The following is a 23,576-nucleotide window of genomic DNA, read 5'->3' as shown; positions in this document are numbered from 1 at the left end:
ATAACACCAACACATCTTATATTCTTCCCTCGTGTTTTGCTGAGCTTCCATCAGTACATTCCTTTTGAGTAGTCTACCATATACCTTTTCTTCTCTTCCACACCATTTCGAATCTCCTCCATCCACCATGTATTTCTCTTTTTAATCTTGTCTTTCACAACCTTGTATCCATCAACTAATTTTACATCCAAGTCTTTCTGTAAACATCTTAAACATCTCATTCACACATTACTGCACCCCTATGTTTGTTTCACTTCCATCTAAACTTTCAGTCACCATCTTTTCATACTCCTCCTTACATTCTTTCTGATTCATCCTCTCTATTCTTCCATACACCATACATCCACGTCTTCCTAATCCTCAACCCTACAAGAACTGCAAAATGGTAAGAGTCTCTAAAGAATCCTCTCTGTTATCTAGCATTTACCACAGCCTTTCTCAACCTTTTATTCTTATTTTCCATCATTTCTTATCTATGTATGTTTACATGTGGATCATCTTGTGCTGAAAAAAGGGGTTTGCAAGGAATAAACCCTTCTCAACACAGACATCCACAAGATAACTTCCATTTTCATTTATTCTAGGCACTCCTCATTTACCAACTATCCTGCCTATTTCATCACATCCTGCCTTTGCATTCATATCACTCAGTACCACCATGTTTCTCTCCTTCTCAAAACCAATTATACAGTCATTCAGATTTCATCCTTACCTCATGCAGTCTTCATATTCGCAGGCGCATATGCATATACTCATGCATTCTTCACAGTACCAATCTTTCTTTTCACCCATCTCATTTCTTTTACAAACCTTTACTTTTCATTTATTGCAGAGATGTTGATGATGATGACTGTAATGATATGGAAGCATCATACTCCCAAATGGAAAAAGAAGAAAAGATTTCAGCTAAAATTGGCCTAAAAGAAGACCTTGAAGATATGCGAAGGGAAGAGGAGGAGAAGAAACTGAAGATGATGAGACTGAAGCAGATGAAGAAAGCTAAAAGATGAGTAGAGGTGGTTAACACATAGTAAAATATGTAAAGTATAAAGGATATAAATATATATAGATATGTAAATCCAAGTTTGTACAGTAACCAACTGAAGAGCCATTGAAAATGGTTTCATAGCCCAACTCATTTGCTGAAAAATGTGGTTATGTTGGTATGTAATAAAGTTGGCCATAACAATAGATGTGATCATGAATATATAAATTAAATGGAAAATCCTAATTGGCCTAAGAACTTTCATCATTAGAGTTCACTGCATAGGAGGATTTTTTTGATTTTCAGAATTAATGTAATTTGGTATACAGCTGCATTTGACATGTTGTTTTTAATGTATTTAAGATGTCCTGAAAATATACTTACATCGACAAGAAAACTTGGCAGAATGGTTAAGCTCACTGGTGTGTTTCATTAATGTCTTCTTCTTGGAAGAGATAAAGGACAGTGGACAATGAAGACTTTTGCCAGCATTAACTGGGATCTTCGAATGAAATCTTTCCATACCAACGACTTGCTTAATGTGTGTCAGTTTTGTACTTTGCAGTGTAGTGTTACTGTTCTAATGATTTCACAGTATCTGTCTGTTAATAATACTTTAATAAGTATGTGAACAGTGACTAAAATGAAGAGCATTGCTGTGCAACTGCACAATGTGAGATTACTGGATTTAACTCTTATACTTTTTATTAAGTCATTCTTGCCTGACATTTGAATATACTGTATCATTCTTTCTACTAGGGCATTTCTCAATTTTTCACAAATGGAGAGAGCTCAAAGAGCACTTGCTCAGTGGGAAATTAAAACACCATTTCACCTCAAAACTGAGAAGCATCCATAAAGATTCACCGTCTTTGATTGTCCTAAAACAAAGGCTAGAATATGGTCATTGACAGAACTCAGCAGCCAGGCTTATGATATCGCCAATTAGAGGAGAGGCTGTGTCATCTTACTATCCAACCCCATTTATTTCCACTTGAGTGGACCACCTGGCTGTTACTTGATTTTGCCTTCAGAGATGTCATATTAGTCTTGCATCTATGACCTTTCTATAATGCAAATCATAAGTATTTTTATTTCTTGAGTACAAGTTTAGCTGGTAAGAATGCTGGCAATAGCTGGCACTATATGTATGGTGCTGATGGGTCAGCCGAACTGCCACTTTTCTTATGTTTTGCATTTTTTTAGAATGGTCCATGGCCTTTTGATGTTAACGTCTAAACTGCTATAATTGTCATTTTATGATGCAAGGTTCACTTCTAATGTTTTTAGCTAGTTCCCAAACTGATTTGAATTCCCACCCAATATTCCAGTGTTCAAATATGTTGTAAATGAATTATTTTATGTAGAATTTTTGTAGTCTTTTTCATGACGAGAGAAGTCAGTAACAGTTTTGCTTCACATAAGAGTGCTTTACAGAAGCCTTTGGCTGTGGTATTAGACATTACTGCTTCTACCCTGTGTAAAGTAGCTTTTCAATATCCTTAATTTATAGAGGAACCTTATAGCTTCTTCCTCTCACTCATAATAGGAACTGTCTAAGGTCCTACTTCTTTTTCTTACATTTACTGTATTATGGCTCCACAATATCTTCTTATGAAAACTTTGTTCCGTGTAGGTTTCTGATCAGGGAGAGTTAATGATATTTCTTGGTATTTAGGTACGATAGTCAACTAAAGTTTGGAGATAATCTTTCATGGATGAAGATTATTCCATTACCAAATTCTTGCTGGAATCGAGACTGAAAATTTAGGAATATGAATTTTTACATAATCCTGGAAAATTTTCTACTGAAGAGCATACCCCTTTACATCCAATTATGACTGTCAGAGAATTTCTTGGTCTCAGAAAATTTCTTAGAGCAATTATTTGTTCTATCAAGCCCTTTATCTGCAAAATACATTTCCATTTGAATCAGGAAGATGGTTCTCTTGCAGCCAAAATTCTGTTATTGTCCATGATGCAAGGACAGCAGCATTTACCTTGGCTTTCTTAAGGAGCCTGTCATTGATTTAGATTAGCAAAAGAGATATTTTGAATTCAATAAATCTTTGTTCAGCATTCTATTAAGACCTGGTTGACCCTTGCCTGGCTTTGGGTATGCACATCAGAAGAGTATGATCTGAAACAGGAGCCACATATCATTAAGGGCACATGCTTTTTTTTCCCCTTAACTTTTTATTGGAATCCCTCCTATATGTGGTTATACTTTAGAAGCTCATAGGGCTCATTCCATAGGTAAGAAATATAGGTTAAAAAAAAACAATAAACATATTCTGCTGTAACTAGAACCTACTGAGCATCCATATATTTTCCATACCCACTCCTTGTCTACTCTTTTTTTAAGAACAATTCCTTATAGCGACACAACCAAGGCACATTCTGAAGTGGCAAGTCAGTAGATGGGGTAGGATAGTGATTCAGCCAATTTCACCTCTCTGCCATGATCTCACAGGCCTAGGTGGGTTTTTGCACTGTCATTGAGTTCTGTGAACCAACATCTGTGAGCCTTATATGTTTGATGATGGTTGAATGGGTTGTATCTTCATGGATACACACATTTTTGGGGGGTAAAATGGTGTTTCCAGCATCCACTTAACAACTCTCTCCAGTGCTCATAGGGTTCAGCCTATGTAAAGCAATAGTGTTCTCATCTTTCAGACCTGTATTTCTTTGCGGCTTATCTCTCCTTTCAATTCTCCATAGCTGCTACCACTAATGTTTTCCTCTACTTTTGTAGATTGTTGTTTTATCTGCCATATTCAGTTACTGTTTAAGAGCAAGTATATCACTGTGTTGGTAACTGTAAACTTAATGCAGAATTTTTCATGTATGCAGAATGTATGTGATATCAGTAACTGCATCTGAATTTTCTGTTGACTCTGATGGATGATCAGTGAGAAAATGTTTCAAAAAGATTTTACGTGGGCGTGTGCTTTGAGTGTGGGAATAACTTTTGCATACAAGCTGATAGCTGTTTTGTTGGAGAACACATATTTAATATTTAATAGAGAAAACCCTGTTTCATAAAGAAATTCTACTTTATCATATGGCAAAATATGCCTCTTTTTGTTTGTGATTGCCTCCTTATTGTAAGCAATTATGATTTTTCTTTAAAAACACTTAATAACCTAAAAAAATATTACCTGCATTCTTGTTACAGTAGTTTTTATTTGCCTTTCTTACTCTGTGGATTAAGTTTGATGTAATGATTTATTTTTATTCCAGAGGCAAGTATATTATTTTTATACAACCCCAGGACCACTTACTTGGGAGCAAGGATATGATGGATTCTTGTAGAGCAAGGTCCTTGAGCAAACTGACTCCTCTTCGATTAATGATGAAACAGTCAGTCACGCCTACTTGACAAAACTCCAACTCCTGTGGGCATACATGAGATTCACTTCTCACACCACACATGAACACAAAGACACCAAACAAACTAGATGCCCTCAAAACTCTTAATGCATCACCACAAACTACACTTTCCCTGTCAAAAGCAAAACTAAAAAAAGCTGAAAACCACAATAAACATAGCACTTAGAACAATGATGGGCTGCCAGGCAACCACAGAAACTCACTACTTACACAAAGAAACAAAGATTATCCCTGTACAATCTTACTTAATGAGCTCAGCATTCAGTTCTTTGAAACAGCAATAGTACTTTCTCATTCAAACCACCTCTGTCACCCCCAACAAACACAACATTGATAATACATACACAAACCAGAATGACTCAACAAACACTAAACAACTATCCTCCCAACCTAAACACCATCACAGTAGACATTTGAAATTGCACTCAAAAGACATATATGAGTTACACTTTCCTGTATGCTGCCAAGCCAGGGTCATTTATAAAGGCTTCACCTCCAAAACCATTAAGCTTTGCAGAGGAGTTCCCAAGGGAGCAGTACTTTCTCCAATCCTTTTAAATCTCTTCCTACATGATCTTCCATTACCTACAAAGAGTGAAAATTTTCTCAAATGTAGATAGCCTCACAATCATATCATAGCACTTTAATCCTACCCAGGCAAGAACAAACATGCTAAACTTCTGAGTAGTCCTTTATAAAGGGAAGTCATAGGCAATGGAGATGAAATTGCTGAAGGCAGCTGCTATAGTTAACAAAGTAGTGCTTTCTGGTGATGGATGTTTGGCATTGTGGGTACATGTACAAAGATAATTCACAGTTGAGATTAAAGGCTCCACGCTCTATCAATAGTTTGGGGATGATAAATGGCGTGTCATCCCTCTGTGGTGAAAAAATGTACCTATGGTAATCCCAATAATTTATCTCAAACTTATGATATTAATCTGTAATCTGCTTGTCAGGAAGAAAGTACAAGAACTTTATTTATGGTAGTAGTAGTAACATAACTGTCAGCTACAATATCTGTTAGCTACAAATGGAAGCACTATAGTAGAAGAAATGATTATGATTTCTCCTTACTATAGTTCTCTTTACAGCTACATTTACCTATCCACAGTTGCTTTCCCTTCAACATTTTCCAACTGTTTCACATTCATATGTGGTGAAGAAACCCTTATTATTTTCACCTAATCATATCTCAGAATTACAGGAAATGGAAATGAATGTAAAATATCTACAGCAACATGCTTTGAATCTTTATTACATTCATTACATAAGGGCATTGAAATAATTCATAACCGAAAAGTTTTGGAGGCGATTTTGATTGCACTACTCTATTTTCAAAATGGAAAAATGCTTATAAAACTACTAGAAATATGTGAACTTTAAGTAGGCAAATTGTATTTCAAAACATTGAATTTGAACACCTGACCTCAAATTTTTCATGGTTCCCAAATCTTTTTAAGCAAGCAGAATTTAGTACATTACTTATGACAACTACAGATTCTTCTTATGTCGTGAACTTTGTTTAATATGAAACATAGGGAAATATAATAAAAAAGTTAAAGTTCTGCATGGATTAAATACATGAACAAGTACAAAAGCTTTTTCCAATTAATAACAAAACAGTGCTAAACATTCCAGTTAATAAAACACAAAAATTTTCCTTTTAAGATTAAATAAATCTGACTTTGTTTATCTACAAGGATTATAACATGGTGATAAGGTAAAATCTTTAGGACTGCTGTGAAAGACAATAGAGATAGGTAAGGTGATATGCCCTAGTTATATGCATATTGACTGACATGTGTAACAACATGGATGATTAACAACAGCATGTTCTATACACAGGAATACTTCTGAGGCCTTCCTGAAACCCCGGATACACTGTCAAGCCAGACAATCTTTCAATTTCTTCATTTGGGAGTTGCAGACTTCTCCTTCCTCACACTTCATTATCACATCATCCAAAACTGAAAAAAATATATTTACTTAGTAATATGAATGAAGTTGCAAAAACACAAACTTTTAATTTGATATCAAGCAGTAACCTTCAGCTGCCAATCCTTCACACCTTATAAATCCCATAAACCTTCTATTTATGTATCAACCTGGCCTAATATTTGAAGCTGTCCTTAAGAACCATTAGACTGTGGTTTATTATCTATTGTCAAGAAGTCAAGACTAGTCTTATTTGATAAAATCTAAATCTACCATGAAGCGTGTCTTTAATATTTTCATCACACTCAAGCAATACACAGTCCTTCAAAAACTGATGTTCCTAAATTCTCTCTTATTCTAACCTGCTTCTATTCTTATGCATCTCTCCCTACTTAGATGTTTTTCTCTTAATAAATATATCTGTCAGTTGAACCATACCTCATTCTTTTCATCTGTATCATCTAATGTACACAAATGGCAACTGTTGCACTCATCTAAATGGAACACCCCCATGTAAACTTAACCTTTCCAGTGTGACAATGGGGTGCCTGAATGAATAATTATTTTTCTTGTTCAAAACATTCTGATTTACATAATTATTCTAAATGTGTGTGGATGTAACCAAGATGAGAAAAAAGGAGAGACATGTAGTATGTTTGAGGAAAGGAACCTGGATGTTTTGGCTCTGAGTGAAACGAAGCTCAAGAGTAAAGGGGAAGAGTGGTTTGGGATTGTCTTGGGAGTGAAGTCAGGGGTTGGTGAGAGGACAAGAGCAAAAGAAGGAGTAGCACTACTGAAGCAGGAGTTGTGGGAATATGTGATAGAGTGTAATAAAGTAAACTCTAGATTGATATGGGTAAAACTGAAAGTGGATGGAGAGAGATGGGTCATTATTGGTGCCCATGCACCTCGTCACAAGAAGAAAGATCATGAGAGGCAAGTGTTTTTGGAGCAGCTGAGTGAGTGTGTTAACAGCTTTGATGCACGAAACCAGGTTATAGTGATGGGTGATTTGAATGCAAAGGCGAGTAATGTGGTAGTTGAAGGTATAATTGGTGTACATAGGGTGTTCAGTGTTGTAAATGGAAATGGTGAAGAGCCTGTAGATTTGTGTGCTGAAAAAGGACTGGTGATTGGGAATACCTGGTTTAAAAAGAGAGATATACATAAGTATACGTAAGTAGGAGAAATGGCCAGAGAGCGTTATTAGACTACATGTTAATTCATAGGTGCATGAAAGAGAGACTTTTGGATGTTAATGTGGTGAGAGTTGCAACTGGAGGGATGTCTGATCATGATCTTGTGGAGGCGAAGGTGAAGATTTGTAGAGGTTTTCAGAAAAGGAGAGAGAATGTTGGGGTGAAGAGAGAGGTGAGAGTAAGTGAGCCTGGAAAGGAGACTTGTGTGAGGAAGTACCCAGAGAGATTGAGTGCAGAATTAGAGTGAATGATGTAAAGGGAGTGGGGGAGGAATGGGATGTATTTAGGGAAGCAGTGATGGCTTGAGCAAAAGATGCCTGTGGCATGAAAAAGGTGAGAGGTGGGCAGATTAGAAAGGGTAGTGAGTGGTGGGATGAAAAAGTAGGATTCTTAGTGAATGAGAAGAGAGAGGCATTTGGATGATTTTTGCAGGGAAGTAGTGCAAATGACAGGGAGACGTATAAAAGAAAGAGGCAGGAGGCTAAGAGAAAGGTGCAAGAGGTGAAAAAGAGGGCAAATGAGAGGTGGGGTGAGAATCATTAAATTTTAGGGAGAATAAAAAGGTGTTTTGGAAGGAGGTAAATAAAGTGCATAAGACAAGAGAAAAAAGGGAACATTGGTGAAGGGGGCTAATGGGGAGGTAATAACAAGTAGTGGTGAAGTGAAAGGAGACGGAGTGAGTATGTTGAAGCTTTGTTAAATGTGCTTTGATGACAAAGTGGCAGATATAGGGTGTTTTGGTCGAGGTGGTGTACAAAGTGAGAGGGTCAGGGAGAATGGTTTGGTAAACAGAGAAGAGGTAATGAAAGCTTTGCGGAAGATGAAAGCATGTAAGATGGCGGGTTTGGATGGTATTGCAGTGGAATCCATTAAAAAAAGGGGTGACTGTGTTACTGAATGGCTGGTAGGGATATTCAATGTATGCATGGTTCATGAGGACTGGCAAATTGTATGCATAGTTCCATTGTACAAAGGCAAAGGGGATAAAGGTGAGTGTTCAAATTACAGAGGTATAAGTTTGTTGAGTATTCCTTGGAAATTGTATGGGAGGATATTGATTGAGAGGTTAAAGGCATATACAGAGCATCAGATTGGGGAAGAACAGAGTGGTTTGAGAGGTGGTAGAGGATGTGTGGATCAGGTGTTTGCCTTGAAGAATGTATGCAAGAAATACTTGGAAAAACAGATGGACTTGTATGTAGCATTCATGGAGTTATGGAGTTGATCTGTGGAAGGTATTAAGAGTATATGGAGGCAAGTTGCTAGAAGCAGTGAAAAGTTTTAATCAAGGATATAAAGCATGTGTATGAGTAAGAAGAGGGGAAAGTGACTGGTTCCTAGTGAATGTCGGTTTGTGGCACGGGGTGCAAGATGTCTCCATGGTTGTTTAATTTATTCATGGATGGGGTTGTTAGGGAGGTGAATGCAAGAGTTTTGGAGAGAGGGGCAAGTATGCAGTCTGTTGAGGATGAGAGGGCTTGAAAACTGAGTCAGTTGTTCTTTGCTGATGATACAGCACTGGTGGCTGATTCGTGTGAGAAACTGCAGAAGCTGGTGACTGAGTTTAGTAAAGTGTGTGAAAGAAGAAAGCTGAGAGTACATGTGAATAAGAGCAAGATTACTAGGTTCAGTAGGGTTGAGGAACAAGTTAATTGGGAGGTACATCTGAATGAAGATAAACTGGAGGAAGTGAAGTGTTTTAGGTATCTGGGACTGGATTTGGCAGTGGATGGAACCATGGAAGCGGAAGTGAGTCACAGGGTGGGGGAGGGGGCGAAGGTTCTCAGAGCATTGAAAAATGTGTGGAAGGCAAGAACGTTGTCTCAGAGAGCAAAAATAGGTATGTTTGAAGGAATAGTGGTTCCAACAATGTTATATGGTTGCAAGGTATGGGCTATAGATAAGGTTGTGCGGAGGAGGGTGGATGTGTTGGAAATGAGATGTTTGAGGACAATATGTGACGTGAGGTGGCTTGATCAAGTAAGTAATAAAAGGGTAAGAGAGAAGTGTGGTAATAAAAAGAGTGTGGGTGAAAGAGCAAAAGAGGGTGTATTGAAATTGGTTTGGTCACATGGAGAGGACGAGTGAGGAAAGATTGACAAAGAGGATATATGTGTCGGGTGGAGGAAACGAGGAGAATTGGAAGACCAAATTGGAGGTAGAAGGATGGAGTGAAAAAGATTATGAGCGATCCGGGCCTGAACATACAGGAGGGTGAAAGGTGTGCAAGGAATAGAGTGAATTGGAACGATGTGGTATACTGGGTCGGCGTGCTCTGTTGATGCCAGTTTGTTACAAACCATTGTCACCGCCAGATCTACATGCATTACTCTGTTTTTTTTGCGTATTCTCTGCTCTTTGGTACAAAGATATTGTTGAAAATTTCAAAAAGGCCTGCAGATACCCAGATGGGTAACAGTGAAATAGCTAAAATGGTTCTGAATCAAGGTGGAAAACAGTGAACTAGCTGAAATGGTTCTGAATCAAGGTGATCGTAAAAATAAAGATGAAGATGACTTTGTTAACACTGCAGAAAAAGTGCCTACAGACAACATGGTGAAAGTGTGTGATGGACTTATTGAAGGACTAGAGAAGAATGCATTCATAACAGAACAAGATAGCATGTCAATCTTTATAATCAAAAAAAGACTTCTAAGACAAAAACCATTGTTAATGAGGCAGATAACTCTGGAGGAAACATTTAAAAAAGTCATCCAGCAGAATGCCTCCTCCCACTTCCTGATCCCTCAACTTCTGATGTTCCTTCTCACGATGATGTCAACAATGATGTACCCTTCCCCTCAAGTTTCTTGAGCCATATGTAGTTCTAGTATTTGTTGTTGCATTTATCTTCTTTTGTAAGCAGAGATCAATTTTTTTTGGTGAGTGCAATACATTTTCATGTGAAATCTGAATTTCATCTCCACCTAAAATGCCATGTTTGAGCATAACATGACTACCAACATAATTGTGTTGAAATTTTCCTCATTTAGTTTTCTTTAAATTTCCAGCTATCTGTAATTATTTTAAATCAAATGCTTATTTGTTTTTATATCTCAAACAGAATCTAAAAAATAAAATACAGTGTACTGTAACCATTTAATCAAAACCCAGCATCATAGGTGGAAACTGAAAACCCGTAGTTGCTTACCGTTATTGTTTAACAGCTGATACATGTATTTTGCTGATGCTACTGTGCTGCTTAGTTACCCTAAACACATTATTTTTCCACTGTATAGTATTAATGGTAATTCATATATTTTTACTGTTAAGTACCTATGTGTGAATAAGTGTAAAAAAATGATTGCTTATGAGTAGCACATAAAGTGAGAGTCAGGAATGAAAGTGGTGCCAAATAACCACAGACTGTTCAAATGGGAGGCTGAGGATGTGACACCTCAGCTTTCAGATGGCTCAGTGTTACACAAACTTCGTTTCATGCACAAAATTATTAAAAATATTGTATGAATTATCTTCAGGCTATATGTATAGCATGTAAGTGAAACATAAATGGATTTTGTGTTTAGAGCTGGGGCCCATCCCCAAGATATCTCATTATGGATATGTAAATATTCCAAATTCAAAAAAATCAAAATCCAAAACACTTGGTCCTAGCCATTTCAGATAAGGAATACTCAACCTGTGCTTACTTGATCAAACCACCTCACACCACATATTGTCTTTCAAACATTTCATTTCCAACATATTCACCTTCCTCCATACTTCCTCATCTATAGCCCCATGCTGTACTGTACTGTACTTTCAAATCAACCCATTTTTGCCCTCCTAGATAGTGACCTCTCTTTCCACACATTCTTCAATATTCCCAGAAGCTTAACCCCCTCACCAAATCATCAACACACCTAGATTCCCCCTCACCCAATCATCAACACACCTAGATTTACTTCTTGTGTGAATTTCTTTTGACTTACATTTTTTGTGGGACTGTAGCAAAACTGTGAACTAACTAATGGTACCTCAATGATTAAAATACAAAACTAATTGGTACCACTTTTGAGACTATTGCATAGGTATCCTGAGCAGAGATGATTAAACTGATTTAGTCATCTCATGTACTTGTAATTCATGACCTGGACTGATCGTTTGTCCACCATTTTTTCTCTTTATATTTTACCTCTACTTTAGCTTTGCCAGAATCTCCTAATGTTGACAAGATATTCACCAACCCAATGTCCTGGTAACTGCAAGCTTTCATGGCACAGTTCTTTTTTCCCCCAATTATTAGGATATTATCCCTATTTTTCAATCTTATTCACAACTGAAGGGAGGTATTTTCTTTTACCACAAACAATGCTGCATACTCATATTATGCAACATAATGTTATTATAAATGGCAGCACTAGAATAAAACCTGTCCATGAAGACATTTCCCTTTTTTCAAAGTAACAGGGTAGGAGGAGTGGTCAATATATCAACACTGCAACAATGTGAAGAAGGGAATGATAACAATGAAATCGGATGTATCACTGCACCATCATGTCAGTGACATTCTAAGCCTGGGTGGGTTGCTGTACAGTTGCTGGATTTCACTGAACAAGCATCTGCTGGCCTTACTGATATCATGATGGTCAAAGAAGGTGAAATCCCACTGGATAAACCCTACTTAGAAAGGGATTCTTCAAACAACCCATGTACATAAACATATTATTTAATGAACATATGGTTGTTTAGATATGAGAAAATATTAAATACAAAATACAATTTTTGATGATCAAAAATTATTTGTAACAGTAAATCATAATTTGAAAATGCAAGGATGAAAGAAAGTTATGTGGTACACAGTTCATATGCTGAAGTAGCAGTGAAGTGATGCTGTCAAAAAGATAGAGCTATTCTAAATTTGCAGATGAATGGGAATTAGATTTACAAAAGGATAAAGACATGGTTGTGTTACAACTATAACAACTATGAGCTGAAAGGAATGCAAAAACATCTTACTAACATATGACAACAATTGTGACACTTACCTTTTCTTTGCTTATCACTGAGGAACATTACATTGACTGCAAATCCACTTGACCTAGAGAGAGCAATTATGTACTGAGCTGCTAATGAAGGTGGCACTTCCTCAGACTTTAGAGCTGACACTACACCAATGAATGTATCAACTTCTAAGTCCACACTGCTGAAGAATGTGGGCTGAATAATCTGTTAAGGAAATAATGAATACTGTACCAGCTACATAAAAATAAACAGTAAAAGCACCTTCATGATAGAAACAGTTTGTTCTGGTATTTCAATACTAAGCCATAAAATATTTAACTGTCAAAATCAAAAGAACTAGACTAGAAACATATCAAAATCTCATACAGTGCCATTAGTTGCTTTAATCAGTCACAAGACATTTCTCTCTGGTTGGTGATATACCATATTCTCACGAAATATTATCTATTTATATTCATTATACTTTGTTGCTGTCTCCCGCGTCAGCGGGGTAGCGCAAGGAAGCAAACGAAAAATGGCTCAACCCACCCACATACACGTCCACACATGCACATATACATACCTATACATTTCAACGTATACATATACATACATACATACATACATACATACATACATACATACATACCAGAAGAAAGTTGAGAGTAAATGTGAATAAGAGCAAGGTTATTAGGTACAGTAGGGGTGAGGGTCAAGTCAATTGGGAGGTGAGTTTGAATGGAGAAAAACTGGAGGAAGTGAAGTGTTTTAGATATCTGGGAGTGGATCTGTCAGCGGATGGAACCATGGAAGCGGAAGTGGATCATAGGGTGGGGGAGGGGGCGAAAATTTTGGGAGCCTTGAAAAATGTGTGGAAGTCGAGAACATTATCTCGGAAAGCAAAAATGGGTATGTTTGAGGGAATAGTGGTTCCAACAATGTTGTATGGTTGCGAGGCGTGGGCTATGGATAGAGATGTGCGCAGGAGGATGGATGTGCTGGAAATGAGATGTTTGAGGACAATGTGTGGTGTGAGGTGGTTTGATCGAGTAAGTAACGTAAGGGTGAGAGAGATGTGTGGAAATAAAAAGAGCGTGGTTGAGAGAGCAGAAGAGGGTGTTTTGAAATGGTTTGGGCACATGGAGAGAATGAGTGAGGAGAGATTGACCAAGAGGATATATGTGTCGGAGGTGGAGGGAACGAGGAGAAGAGGGAGACCAAATTGGAGGTGGAAAGATGGAGTGAAAAAGATTTTGTGTGATCGGGGCCTGAACATGCAGGAGGGTGAAAGGAGGGCAAGAAATAGAGTGAATTGGAGTCATGTGGTATACAGGGGTTGACGTGCTGTCAGTGGATTGAAGCAAGGCATGTGAAGCGTCTGGGGTAAACCATGGAAAGCTGTGTAGGTATGTATATTTGCGTGTGTGGACGTGTGTATATACATGTGTATGGGGGGGGGGTTGGGCCATTTCTTTCGTCTGTTTCCTTGCGCTACCTCGCAAACGCGGGAGACAGCGACAAAGTATAAAAAAAAAAAAAAAAAAAAAAAAAACATACAGAGACACATACATATATACACATGTACATAATTCATAATTGCTGCCTTTATTCATTCCCTCGCCACCCTGCCACACATGAAATGACAACCCCCTCCCCGCATGCGCGCAGGGTAGTGCTAGGAAAAAGACAACAAAGGCCACATTCGTTCACAAACAGTCTCTAGCTGTCATGTATAATGCACTGAAAACCACAGCTCCCTTTCCACAACCAGGCCCCACAAAACTTTCCATGGTGTACCCCAGATGCTTCACATGCCCTGGTTCAATCCATTGACAGCATGTTGATCCCAGTATACCACATCGTTCCAATTCACTCTATTCCTTGCATGCTTTTCACCCTCCTGCATGTTCAAGCCCCGATCGCTCAAAATCTTTTTCACTCCATCTTTCCACCTCCAATTTGGTCTCCCACTTCTCCTTGTTCCTTCCACCTCTGACACATATATCCTCTTTGTCAATCTTTCCTCACTCATTCTCTCCATGTGACCAAACCATTTCAAAACACCCTCTTCTGCTCTCTCAACCACACTCTTTTTATCAGCACACGTCTCTCTTACCCTTTCATAACTTACTTGATCAAACCACCTCACACCACATATTGTCCTCAAACATCTCATTTCCAACACATCCCCCCTCCTCCACACAACTCTATCTATAGCCCACGCCTCACAACCATATAACATTGTTGGAACGACTATTCCTTCAAGCATACCCATTTTTGCTTTCTGAGATAATGTTCTCGCCTTCCACACATTTTTCAACACTTCCAGAACTTTCGCCCCCTCCACCACCCTGTGACTCACTTCCGCTTCCATGGTTCAATCCACTGCCAAATCCACTCCCAGATATCTAAATCACTTCACTTCCTCCAGTTTTTCTCCATTCAAACTTACTGACTTGTCCCTTAACCCTACTGTACCTAAAAACCTTGCTCTTATTCACATTTACTCTCAGCTTTCTTCTTTCACATACTTTACCAAACTGAGTCACCTGAATCAGCCGTCAGTGCTGTATCATCAGCAAACAACAACTGACTCAGTTCTCAAGCTCTCTCATCTACCACAGAATGCATACTTGCCCCTCTCTCCAAAACTCATGCATTCATCTCCCTAACAACCCCGTCCATAAACAAATTAAACAACCATGGAGACAGCAAGCACCCCTGCTGCAGACCAACATTCACTGAGAACCAATCACTTTCTTCCCACTCGCACACATGCCTTACATCCTTGATAAAAACTTTTCACTGCTTCTAACAACTTGCCTCCCACACCATATACTCTTAATACCTTCCACAGTGCATCTCTATCAACTCTATCATATGCCTTCTCCAGATCCATAAATGCTACATACAAATCCATTTGCTTTTCTAAGTATTTCTCACATACATTCTTCAAAGCAAACACCTGATCCACACATCCTCTACCACTTCTGAAAGCACACTGCTCTTCCCCAGTCTGATACTCTGTACATGCCTTCACCCCTCTCAATCAATACCCTCCCATATAATTTCCCAGGAATACTCAACACACTTATACCTCTGTAATTTGAGCACTCGCCTTTATCCCCTTTGCCTTTGTACAATGGAACTATGCATGCATTCCACCAATCCTCAGGCACCTCACCATGAGTCATACATACAGTAAGTATCCTTACCAACCAGTCAACAACACAGTTACCCCCTTTTTTTTTTTTTTTAATAAATTCCACTGCAATACCATCCAAACCCGCCGCCTTGCCGGCTTTCATCTTTCACAAAGCTTTTACTACCTCTTCTTTGTTCACCAAATCATTCTCCCTAACCCTCTCACTTCGCACACCACCTTGTCCAAAGCACCCTATATCTGCCACTCTATCATCTAGCACATTTAACAAACCTTCAAAATACTCACTCCATCTCCTTCTCAAATCACCACTACGAAATATACATGAAATAAAACAGTAAATCAGCTACATGAGAAAAGCTTTATAAAAAAATCAAAATAGATTAACTTGGACCTAAACCAAATGAGTACTTTGGCATCTACTAAATATATAACAAAGATGCTTACAGTTATACAAGATAATTCTACAAAATCTACAAAGGGCTAATCTTTATAACTTCATATCCAAGCAAACTTAACTATGACATGCCACCCTATCTCTTCATATGACACATAGCAATAGTTAAAACAAACTGCTATGCGGCAGATAGACTCAAAAAAGGGAGGAAAATCAGTGGATTCAATATGTAAGAGAATTAACAGACACTAAACTTAAGTGGATTACATTATGCTATACTAGTTTGTTTTTAATGAGGATAACTGACATCATGTAAATTTTCACTATATGGATTACATTATGTATATATACCAGTTTGCATTTACTGAGGTTAAGTGACATCATCATGTAAATTTTCACTACAGGGATTACATTACATTATGTATATATACCAGTTTGCTTTTAGTGTGTTTAATTGACATCATGTTAATTTTCATTACATGGATCACATTATGTATATATACCAGTTTGCTTTTACCGAGGTTAACTGAAATCGTGTAAATTTTCACCACGTAGATCACATTATATACACATACCGTTTGCATTAACAGATTATCTAAAAAAAAAAGTTCCACTTGTTCGGTGGGTTTTTGCAGTTAGCTTAATCTGACCTATAATTGATATCGTTCTCTTTCCATCTTGGTGTCATGATCTGATGTCTTATATTCTTTATATTCCTGCCAATGATGGTGATCTTCATTTCCCTTCCTTACTGCACTTACACTGTCCTCAGTTTCAATTCTTATATTTTTCACATATTCCTCTGTTATTGGATATTATATCGACATTTCTCATTTTTCTTATATTCTTGATGATTCATATAAATGCAGCAAATTTCTGTTCTGGCTAGACTTTGCTAGTGCACAAACCTCCATTCATTTCCTCATGTCCAAATATTTGTCATATTTGCAGCAAATTTCTGGAAGAACATAATTACATTCTTCCTTTATATAACATACTCTTGCATGTAAGGTTTTGAAAAGCAATCCCCTTAGACACATTTTGGGTTGATTATATTCAAATTTGTCAATGTTTCTCCATCTGCCTCTCAAATACTGTCAGCATGTAATTTTGTCTCTGATTTTATTTGCTTTTGTCTCCTAAATTTCTTTTCTTTCCTGCAGCCCTTTGACATTATTACCGCTTTCACATTCCAATCATTTATCGTTTATCTTGTCCTAAATGGCAAAGGTGAGAAGGATACTGGTATTGTTTTTCCTTTGGAAGTATTCTTGGTCTTTAATTGGCATCTGTTACCAAGGCCTTCTATTAACCCAAAACTGCATGAAAAGTAAATTAGGCACAAATGGTATGTGATTTCTTCTAGAAGCATAAGGTCAGTAGGGACACCTCCCATACAAGTCTCCCTCCTTCCTGCTAAAATCACTATCATTTACTTCTTCACATTTATCATGTTATTCATCTCCACTTTCCAAACACATTGATACATATAAGTGTTCCCCCTCATTACTTAGGTCAACCAACAAATTATGTATTTTCCATGGAGTCATTGTGTATGTATGTCCCACAAGTTGACAACTCTGGACTTAGAAAGGTGGTTGTACAGGCAATGAGTAAAGTATAATCTTTTCTCACATTTTCACAGCAATGTAAGGAACCTATTTATGCTACTAGTAGTATTCTAAGTCAACTGGGTATCAAAACAGAGGCGAGAAAAGTCAAAATATCAATTGATGCCAGCTGTCACTAAGGGTTAAAGTGTCACTTGACAATCACCCTGATGAATCTCGAACTCCTCAATGTCTCAAAATTCATTTTATCAAATCTTTAAAGTGAATAAAAGTTAATAAAAAGCAAAAAATGGGTATGTATGAAGGAATAGTGGTTCCAACAATGTTATATGGTTGTGAGGCATGGGCGATAGCTAGCGTTGTGCAGAGGAGGGTGGAAGTGTTGGAAATATGTGGTGTGAGGTGGTTTGATCGAGTAAGTAATGAAAGGGTAAGAGAAATGTGTGGTAATAAAAAGAGTGTGGTTGAGAGAGCAGAAGAGGGTGTATTGAAATGGTTTGGTCACATGGAGAGAATGAGTGAGGAAAGATTAACAAAGAGGATATATGTGTCAGAGGTGGAGGGAACGAGAAGTGGGAGACCAAACTGGAGGTGGAAGGAAGGAGTGAAAAAGATTTTGAGCGATAGGGGCCTGAACATACAGGAGGGTGAAAGGCATGCAAGGAATAGAGTAAATTGGAAGGAAGTGGTATACCGGGGTAGACGTGCTGTCAATGGATTGAACGGGCATGTGAAGCATCTGGGGTAAACCACGGAAAGTTTTGTGGGGCCTGGATGTGGAAAGGGAGCTGTGGTTTCGGTGCATTATACATGACAGCTATAGACTGAGTGTGAATAAATGTGGCCTTTGTTGTCTTTTCTTAGCGCTACCACAAGCACATGCGAGGGAAGGGGGTTGTGATTTCATGTGTGGCTGGGTGGCAATGGGAATGAATAAAGGCAGCATGTATGAATTATGTACATGTGTATATATGTATATGTCTGTGTGTGTATATATATGTATACGTTGAGATGTATAGGTATGTATATCTGCGTGTGTGGACGTGTAGGTATATACATGTGTATGTGGGTGGGTTGGGCCATTCTTTCATCTGTTTCCTTGCACTACCTCACTAACGCGGGAGACAGCGACAAAGTAAATAAAAAAAAATAATGATAAATAACATGAAAAATAAATATGCTTACTGAACACTTCCTTTATGTGAATATAAACATGACAACAAATACACCAAACAAAATCAGTTTAATACATATGGGCGATAAAATAATAATGTTTTGCATTATAGTACACTTTATTTAACTAAGCACATCCTAACAAAAAGTGATGTGGCTAACTGGAAACTTGCAATATATGTGATGCACTTCTCCAGTTATACAATGTGGAAAACCATGGGAACCTTCATACAGGCAAGACAATGCACATCTCTACTCAGTCAAACATACCTAACATCTTTCTTACATGCACCAACTTTCTTATCCCCCCCTCTCAATTTTTTTTTTATTTACAAGGCTCTGGAACAGACATGATAAACTAAAAACTTGTATTCAACAGGGTCTTGGTTCATCTCAGGACTACAAAAGAACAGTAGAACAATATTTGGTTTGCCATGGTATGCTCAAAGCTGGTCACTCATGTCAAAATTGTTAAATGTTTTCACTATCCTCATCTGGGATGATACCATTCCATAACAGTCGCTAACTTAAGGAAAGATGTTTGATATCTTAGTTTAAAGGAGTACTTAAAAACCATAAATACTTTTTTAATCTATCATGTGGAAAATTAACATGCACAAAAATTTTGACATACCTTTAAATATTTGATGGCTTGAGAGTCCTGACCACAGAGTCTATTCCAGTCCTGTTCAAACTGATGTGATGTCTTGGGCACAGAAGGCAATGCTTGACTTGTGGGGTTTTTAAATTTGATCTATTTAAAAACAAATATTTCAAAGTAATCAATAAAAAATTTGCACTCAAAATCCTAAAACAATAGTCCTGCAAAGTTTGAATATTACCACAACTGGCTTACTGAAAGAATTTTTTTAAGCAGGTTATTTGGCACATACTTTTATGAATCCCCAGCTATTCAATTCTTACTTATTTAACCCATGCCAATGAGAATGTGTCCACAGACTGGCAGATGCAAGAGTAACAACATAATATCCCACATCTAACTTCGTGGAGCATAAAAAAGCCAGAACAAATTACTACTCAATCCAACAGGTTTAAAAATATTCATGGTCTGACCACTTCCCTACATCTCTTTATTAAGATGATATAACCTGTTTTTCACCACCAAGATATCTGTCTCTAGCCAATACTGTGTATATATGTCAGATTTGAAGTTCCCATCAATTTGAACTCTTAAGTTTAAAGGCTTACAACACCATAGCAGTTATCTGTGGGTCAATTATGGGATTTATGGTATGCTATGTTCTGAAATCATCATACTAACAAGAATGTATCTACAGACAGAATGACAGACAAGCACATGCAGGGGTGATGACATAATGTCCCACATATACTCCATGTAGTGACAGGACAAAACAACAGCTAGGGCAAACGCAACTAAATTACAGAGATCACAACTTTTATGTTTCTGAATAAAATGATAACAGAAACAGTGAACTGTTGTTCGAAAGACTTAGGTATAGGTCAGCCAGAGGGCATTCCACAATATTAAGCAAGAAACTTGGAGGAAAGATGTAAAAAAAAGCACTTTTTGTAGTATAAAAGAGGTGGATGAGCAGAATGAAATGACTGAAGACATGGTTAATGCACACAGCATAAGTAAATTCAAGTTGGAAGATAATAGAGATGGGACCCTATGAATGTAAAGTTCCCTAATCATACAGTATACATAATTCAATACATATAAAAATACAAACACAACATAAAGTCAGGGGTTGGCGAGACGACAAGAGCTAAGGAAGAAGTAGCACACCTTTTGAAACAGGAGTTGTAGAAGGGTGTGATAGAGTGTATGAAAGTTAATTCTAGACTGATGTGGGTAACAAATGAAAGTGGACAGCCAGGTGCTTATGTACCCAGGCATGAGAAAAAAATCATAAGAGGCAAGTGTACTGGGAGCAGTTGGGTATGTTTGTCAGAAGTTTTGATGTAAGAGACCGCTAACACATGAACTATGGGCATTCTGTCCACAAACATACAATCTCTCCTTGTCATACATAACACTTGACAACACTTAACTCACATAGCTCATTCTTCATAGTTTTAGATTTTCCTGCAGTGAGCCCTGCCTCTTGGCTAAATGGTTCCTAAGAGCTGCACATAGAAGTAGTAAGTAGGAACATTTAGGCAGGAGCATCGGGTAGAAATTTTGGGTAGAAGTTGTTGGATAGAGCATTAGATGGAAATAGTTGGTAGGAACATTAAGTAGGAGCCTCAGCAAACACTGTGCTAAAGGTGCCCTCTATCAGTGGCCTTTTAAGGGTGAGGCACTAAAGGTTAAGAAGCGCCACTGGAGTTCACTAGTTATGGAGACTTTTTGCCATGGCCACCCCTTTTAAGAAGTTCCAATTGGAATATAGATAGAAAGATAGAAAGAAAGTGGACGTTGGTGATGGGTGATCTAAATGCAAAGATGAGTAATGTCACGGTTGAGGGAACCATGGGGTGTTCAGTGTTATGAGAGGAAATGGTGAACAGCTTGTGGTGTTGTGTGCAGAAAAAGGACTGGTGATTCGGAATACCCAATTTAAAAAGAGAGAAATATACAAGTATAGATATGCGAGTAGGAGATATTGTCAGTGACTGGATTGCATGCTAATTCATAGGCACGAAAAAGAGAGACTTTTGGATGCAGATGTGCTTAGAGGAGCAGCTGGTGGGATGTCCACTTAAGAGTCTTGTGGAGGTGTTCTGAATAGAAGGAACACTATCAGTAAGAAGAGAGGGGTAAGAGTAAGTGAGCTTGGAAAAGAGATTTGTGTGAAGAAATAACAGGAGAGATTGGGTGTAGAATGGCAAAAGGTGAGAGTAAATGAAGCAAGGGGGGGCAGGTGAGGAATGGGAAGTGTCTAGAGAAGCAATGTGTAAGTGATGCATGTGGCATACAAAAGGTTGGAGGTGAGCAGATTAGAAAGGATAGCGAGAGGTGCGATGAAGAAGTAAAGTTGCAAGCAAAAGAGAAAAGAGAGGCATCTGGGTGGTGCTTATAGGGAAGGAGTGCAAATTATTGGGGGATGCATATGAAAAAGCAGCAGGAGGTTAAGAGGAAGGTGCAGGGGTTGAAAGTTTTTTCATATTTCAGGTGACTACAAGAAGTGGAAGCACGGGGCTGGAAATCCTTCCCTGCAGTATTGTTGCTTTCCAAGAGAAGGAAGTGAAAAAAAGAGCTAAGCTAAGGGTCCGTTGTCTGTTCTTGACATTACCTTGCTATGGTACGAAACAGTGAACAAGTATGTAATTATGGAAATGTGTCCTGGATGATTAGATTAAGAAACAGACCCTATAATCTCATATTCTATTAGCTTTTCCACTCTCTTTAAGCCAAACTCTTGTTTCTCTGATCTCTTCTGCTATCATTAAGAGTCTCAAAAGGACCTTATGGCTTGTTGTTGTTTGCATTGTGTTCCACTTTCTGGAAAGGAAACAGTCTAAACTATTTTCTTTCTTACCATTTCCAGAGCTTCCAAGATATCTGCACAAAACATTCTTATTACATTTACACACTTCCACTACAGTAGAATCAACATCTAACCTCTAATGGTGATGAAGCATCTGCTACTGATTTTGTTGAGCAATCAGTGTAATGGGAGTCACTCTTGGTTCTGGTACCCTCAACAGATGGTGATGCATTCAGCAATTTCTGGATACTTTCTCTTGTAGGAACATCAGTTACTTGTATTCTTCTCAAGGGTTTCTATAAAAGAGAGGATTAAGGAAAAAGCTCTTAACTATTATGTTACAAAAACAAACAAACCTTATTCCCTCAAACTGATCCCTAAAAATTCTCCATAGAATTTTCAAACCTAGTTTCCTTTTTACTTCTTAACTTGAACTTTTTCTTGATTATACAAATTTTTTCTTGCTACATAAACATAAGCCCATACCTTGTCACAGATGTTCAAGAATACTTAAGTAACCACATTCTAGTGTGTCACATAGTAAGGAAATAAAGGAAATGCGTGCTACATCATGTGTAGTGTCTTAAAAATGAGAAAACTTTCTGTCAATAGGTATAGGCCTGTTAAAACTTAATGTAAATTTCATTATACTAATAAAACAACCTCTAAATCTGAACCAAGTGTGGTGGATGGGAGAAGTCATTTATATAAGCAGTTCAATAATCAGTTAGACAACCAATTGCCACTTGCAGAAAGTTGTTTTTCATTTCAAAATGATAACAGCCAGCAAGAGTCAAGCAGAACTGATACCCTAATTTTCTTGCAAAACCACTTCCAACATAAGATACTATTACAGACGTCAAAGAGCTACTGTCACCAAACTGAGCATCCTAAGGAACGATGACCTGCCTATTAGTTACATAATACCTTAATATCCAATAACAGCATTGCAGATGTATTCTGCATTCAAACTAAGGTTACACTACAACATCCCATCTCTTTCAATATGCTTTATTTGCATCGAATTTTCTACAACCAATTACACTATCAAACTCTTCCCTTGATTCAACTTATGGAATAGACTCATCTCCATAATAGCTATAATAATTTCATTTTTTCAACATGATTCATTAGTAAACCCATCATCCTACCTCAGTTTCATCTCAAAGAGCAATTCATCCATAAAATCATCAAAAAACATGGTAACAATACACAACCACAAGGCACTCCTATATTGACTGAAACCATGTACTTCTCCCACTTTACTCTTACACATGAACTTCTTCCAACACAAAAGTCTTTATAAAAAGTTCTCCATGCACATTATACTGGGTAAGAAGTTCCTACACAACTTTCTTATCAACTCTAGTAAATTCCTTCTAAACATATAAATG

The 23,576-nt window shown here is 37.7% G+C and overlaps 2 protein-coding genes across 2 annotated transcripts in view; one reads left to right on the top strand and one right to left on the bottom strand.

Moving 5' to 3' along the window:
- The window catches only part of LOC139761712 (protein SPT2 homolog), a 30,958-nt gene extending 26,795 nt beyond the window's left edge, over window positions 1–4,163 (top strand). The window contains exon 6 of the mRNA XM_071686088.1: window positions 833–4,163. Coding sequence (XP_071542189.1) covers window positions 833–1,010 — 178 coding nt within the window. The 3' untranslated portion in view covers window positions 1,011–4,163. The remainder of the gene's footprint in view (window positions 1–832) is intronic.
- Window positions 4,164–5,619: 1,456 nt separating this feature from the next.
- The window catches only part of LOC139761713 (RNA polymerase II-associated protein 3-like), a 46,626-nt gene continuing 28,669 nt past the window's right edge, over window positions 5,620–23,576 (bottom strand). Inside the window, exons 7-10 of the mRNA XM_071686089.1 lie at window positions 22,317–22,478; window positions 19,401–19,520; window positions 12,507–12,687; window positions 5,620–6,351 (exon numbers count right to left, since the gene is read on the bottom strand). Coding sequence (XP_071542190.1) covers window positions 6,269–6,351; window positions 12,507–12,687; window positions 19,401–19,520; window positions 22,317–22,478 — 546 coding nt within the window. The 3' untranslated portion in view covers window positions 5,620–6,268. The remainder of the gene's footprint in view (window positions 6,352–12,506; window positions 12,688–19,400; window positions 19,521–22,316; window positions 22,479–23,576) is intronic.

Source organism: Panulirus ornatus, chromosome 41 (genome assembly GCF_036320965.1).
Source record: "Panulirus ornatus isolate Po-2019 chromosome 41, ASM3632096v1, whole genome shotgun sequence".
Lineage (NCBI taxonomy): Eukaryota > Metazoa > Arthropoda > Malacostraca > Decapoda > Palinuridae > Panulirus > Panulirus ornatus.
The sequence above is the reverse complement of the archived record's forward strand: the minus strand, read 5'-3'. Positions and strand labels throughout refer to the sequence as shown.